Genomic DNA, 4,779 nt, shown 5'->3' with positions numbered 1-4,779 from the left:
GGGAAAGGGAGGTCTGGGCCTCCCTTCTGAAGCTGCTGCCCCCGCGACCCGACCCCAGATAGGCGGAAGAAAATGGATGGATGGATGGATGGATGGATGACATGTAATGAAAATTGATCTGCAAACATTAAAAACAACTTAGAAAACACATCAGATAATGTCGTTTACATATCTTTACATAACCTAAAACACACACATTCAGTCAAGCTTTACAACATCAGTCAATCTAGATGAGTATACCTACAGAAACATCATCACCATGTAAACAAATGTACCAAAACATTCTTTACAAAATACTGACAAAGTCTACAATTAATTAAACAGACCCATAGAATTCATGTATTTTCAGGATCCATATATTAACACAAACAAACAAACAAACAAACAAACAAACAAACAAACAAACAAACAAACAAACAAACAAACATGTAGCCATGTAGTTTGAGATATTCACTTCCTGACAGAAAACAGAAAACATATGCAGTAACTCAATATGGAAAATCTATAAAGCAAAAGAGATATTTTTTAAACAAATTGAGAGAAACAAACCAATCTAAAGAATATGGTAACAACATAGTACACCCTCTACAAAATGCATAAGTACACAAACTAAAATACTGCACGTCACTTTGACTTGCACATTCACTCCTTTATTAAACACAAGTCACTCTTTTCTTTTGCAAAAGGTAGAAAAATGCACTCATGCTTTAAAACAACACCATGAAGGAAAAGCACCCCACTTTAAATTTAGAAACTGGCCTTCAGATAATCCACAAACTAAACGAACAAACTATTTCCGCATTCAAATAATCTAGAAAACAAAAGAGTGCAAACATTGTGCAAAATTTAGAAAATAAATACATGCAGTTAAAAAAATAGTCAACAGACAAATTTAGACATTTGAAGATCGTTTTTGAAGATCGGTTGTTATTAATAAGAAAACTGAGTCGCCCTAACAATCAATTTAATCTAGAAAAAAATTGTCCGCACAATCCAGAAACTTCTTACTCACAGTACACAATATACAAATCAAACTCACATCATACATAACAGAAAATAAATTTACTGGCACATAATCAAACCAAAGGCAAAATTAAACTCATCCAACAGAGTTTATCTGCTGCAGAAGTAAACAAAGACACAGCAACACTGGGTGGGACTACCTGAGCTGAAGGATGAGGTCTTCTCCTTCCCTGATGACACTCATTGCAGCTTCCTGTGGGTCAGGGTTAGAGCTGGGGTTAGTTTGAGGGTTAGAGGTTAGTGCTCAGAGGTCAGTTGGGTGTTAGGCTGTTATGATGAGGTTAGACTTCAGGTCTGAGGTGCTGAGTGTGCAGCTGGTACCTGTGTGTTGGCTTGCTGCTGCTGCTGCTGGCTGATCAAAGCCTGCAGAGCTTCCACTGTGTCTGGACAAACCAGGAGGTCTGAGGACAGCTGCTTCTGGAGACCCTCCATCCACACCGAGAGCTGTGGACGAGTGTGGACGAGGAAATAACAAGACATGTTTTAACAGGGTGTAAAACCAAACTAACGCTTGCAAATACTACGGCTGGGTAAATATTTGGTACTGTTCTGCACTACCAGCTGCATATTACCTCCTTTGTATGAGTATAAAAAGACACAGCAAGGTCCAGCAGCAGCTTCCTCTGTTCGACCCGCTGGATGAAGGCCTGGAACACATGTAAACAATGTCAACAACTCTGAACCCCAGCATGTAAACAACCAGACGGTGTCTTTCCATCTGTTAGGTTACCTGCATGCGGAGCTCCAAGTCTCGAGCTGCCTGGTAGATCTCCTCCTCCTCACACTCTCCAGACTGAGCCAGCTGATCCGCTGCTTCCAGAAGTTTCTCTGCATTAGTGTAAGTGTTCTGAAACATACGCAAACACTGTTCGAGCTGGTTCTGATTCTAGATCTGTCAGTGTTCCAGAGCTCTGATCTCCACGATCAACAGCATGACTGTCATTAAAGAGCATTTCTTTGTTAAATGGTCTGTACTTATAAATCACCAACCAGGATACTCAACGCACTTTACAATCTGTGTCCTCATTCACACAGCATTTTCTTACATCTCACTGCAGAGCTAATACAGGTGAATAGAGACTAATCAGTTCTTTAAATCACATTCATGCACTGATGGGACACACACATGGGGGTTCATTATCTTACCCAGGGACACTTCGACATGTGATGGAATAGCGAGGAATCAAACCGCCAACTCTCACATTAGAGGAACCCTAACCACTCTGCCACAGCCGCCCTGTTTTTCAGTAAAGACTCACAGCTCATCTTTACCTGTGCAACTTGCTGGAAGTCATCGTGTCGTTTCTGCAGCGCCCGGGCTCGATGCAGAGACTTCCCCACACCTGTGTGTTTGTTGAGAAAAACCTCTCCGTGCTGCTCCACCCAGTCCAGTACCTGAGAGGAGACAGGTGGAGGGACATCTGAATGTAACTTTGGATTTAAGGAAAAGCTTAATTTAAATCTGTCTGTGGAAATCTAATATAATGCAAGATATTCTTTTAGCTTTAAATAGGTTCTAGATTAGAAAACAAGTCTAAATCAACATTAAAATTCAGATCTTAGCCTAATTATGACACCCACACGCGAAGCGTAAGCGGGAGTCTGGCCCTTGCCTTCCTACGCAGCTCCGCTCAATTCTAGTTTCCCTTCACTGCTCCGTCTGGGACTTCTCCCATAGAGAAGGATTTCGCTGGCAGATTTTTAGCCGAACCAACCAGAGAACAGAATGTCAATTTTCTGCGCAGTGTCTGCTTGTAGTTTATTTTACTTGGGCCAATCAGAGAACAGAAGGTGGAGTTTTGAATGACGTCGTTGTTCTGCGCAGTGTCTGCTAGTTATTTTAGCATACGGCAGTGGAGGAAGTGAATGAAGCCAGTCTGTGTTGATCAGGCTTCCAAATTAAAATAAATTTGTCTGACAAAGTAGCAGCTCTCATTTACAGTCGTCTCATTCGGCTCAGTAATTCTCTCCTCTCAGTAGGGTTGTTTACAGCGCTCGCGATTTCCGGTTAGCTTCTTAGCTTAGCCTCCTTCACAGCAACACACACGCTTCAGCAGAGGCCACGCCTCCTGCAAGAATCTCTTCTCTATAGCAGAGAGTCCAGACCCTCGTATGAAGCAAAGTGAAGGACAAGGGTCTGGTTTTTACCAGGCTAGGTCAACACAGAGCCTCAGATTTTTTGATTGTTTAGCTCTGATGACGCTCTATTCATCAGGCCCACCAATCAGTGCCCCCCCCCCCCCATTTGAAAAAAAGGGGTATCTGGACATACAAAAATGGCTATTGCTCAAAAACTATTAAACACAGGATCTTCAGATACTCTTTGGGACCCCCACCCAAGCACTACAATTTTGGGATGCACCTAGTAGCATGACATTTATTAGGAATGAAGACTTCTGAGTTCTGGTGCATTTGTGCATGCAGGGGTCATTACGTTACCGCTATGCGGTATCTAGTTTTTTATGTGAACCAGTGTAACTCTTAATCTAGATAAATATTAAAATCCTGCACTAGGATAAAAAATTTAGGATAAGAATTTGTATGGATGCTAAATGTTACTAATGTCTGTAAACCCAGATCTAGTATATCTAAATCTGCATCTGAAATATTGCATTGAAACAGACATGAACCATAATCTATATTTAAATTGAATTCTTGCTCTGCATATGGATCAAAATAAGCTTTTAGATCTTGCTTTAAATGTGTTCAGTATGCCTCTACAATGAATAATGGTCAGAACCCCAATTTGCCTTTGACTGTTAATATAAATCTGGGTCTAAACTGAAACTGAAATGTTTTAAAGAATCAAGACCAAAATGCTGATTTTGATTAAAGTTTGGTCCTAAATTTATTGAGTCTGAAACAGCAGAACTTGAATAATCTGAACGTGGATTCATATGAGTGTCTAGATTTATATTTTATCTCCAAAAATTTTTTTAAAGAAAGTCTAGATTTAATGTATTAGAATTTATGCATGAATTTAGATCCTATTCTTGAATGATAAATGGCTTTTATAATTATAAAGCTTTATCAAGTCCTGTACACTTACAGTCATTTACCCATTCACACACATTCTCACTGATGATGCTAAGCTACGCTGTAGCCTCAGCTGCCCTGGGGCGCACTGACAGAGGCGAGGCTGTCATGCACCGGCGCCACCGGACCCTCTGACCACCACCAGTAGGCAAAAATAAATAAAATAAAAACCAGTGGCTCTAAAGTCTTGAATAAATTCTGAGTCTATTGTTAGTTTTTGAACCCAGGTTATGAAAGCAGCTCCTACCTGTCTAACATCCTGCTGAAACACACACAGCTGTAGGCGCTGGTGAAGTCGTAGTTTGCGATGCTGCCAGGCTCCCTCTACCTCATGGTGACCCTGTAAGGAAACATGAAACATTATATCAGATGTTCTGTCTGTCTGAACCAATGATGCTATAATTCAGGGGTTCTTAACCTTTTTGACCTCGGGGCCCAATTTGTTGAACACAAAGTGGCACGAGGCCCAGTCAGACATTACCAATGTATTGATCAAAATGATAATTATTCTAAATTTTGGTTTAATTTGTGTTTTATTTGCATTAAACTAAATTAAATACACTTACAGTTTAAAAGTAAAACTCCTGTCAAATAACCACAAGACATGATTATGACAAAAAATAAAAACATTATATTGTAACCTGCCCATAACAATTATTTAAACAAATACAACAGTCACTCAACAGACCACTCAGGCTTATCAACACAAAAAATATATAT

At 40.1% G+C, this 4,779-nt stretch overlaps 1 protein-coding gene across 1 annotated transcript in view; it reads right to left on the bottom strand.

Moving 5' to 3' along the window:
* LOC106529019 (kalirin) overlaps positions 1-4,779 on the bottom strand; it is a 61,454-nt gene that overhangs the window by 47,964 nt on the left and 8,711 nt on the right. Inside the window, exons 9-14 of the mRNA XM_014024323.1 lie at positions 4,307-4,399; positions 2,296-2,418; positions 1,754-1,870; positions 1,596-1,670; positions 1,345-1,467; positions 1,164-1,216 (exon numbers count right to left, since the gene is read on the bottom strand). Coding sequence (XP_013879777.1) covers positions 1,164-1,216; positions 1,345-1,467; positions 1,596-1,670; positions 1,754-1,870; positions 2,296-2,418; positions 4,307-4,399 — 584 coding nt within the window. The remainder of the gene's footprint in view (positions 1-1,163; positions 1,217-1,344; positions 1,468-1,595; positions 1,671-1,753; positions 1,871-2,295; positions 2,419-4,306; positions 4,400-4,779) is intronic.

The sequence above is a fragment of the Austrofundulus limnaeus genome, unplaced genomic scaffold (assembly GCF_001266775.1).
Source record: "Austrofundulus limnaeus strain Quisiro unplaced genomic scaffold, Austrofundulus_limnaeus-1.0 Scaffold418, whole genome shotgun sequence".
Lineage (NCBI taxonomy): Eukaryota > Metazoa > Chordata > Actinopteri > Cyprinodontiformes > Rivulidae > Austrofundulus > Austrofundulus limnaeus.
Note: the sequence above shows the minus strand (reverse complement) of the source record. Positions and strands in the feature narration are given on the sequence as shown.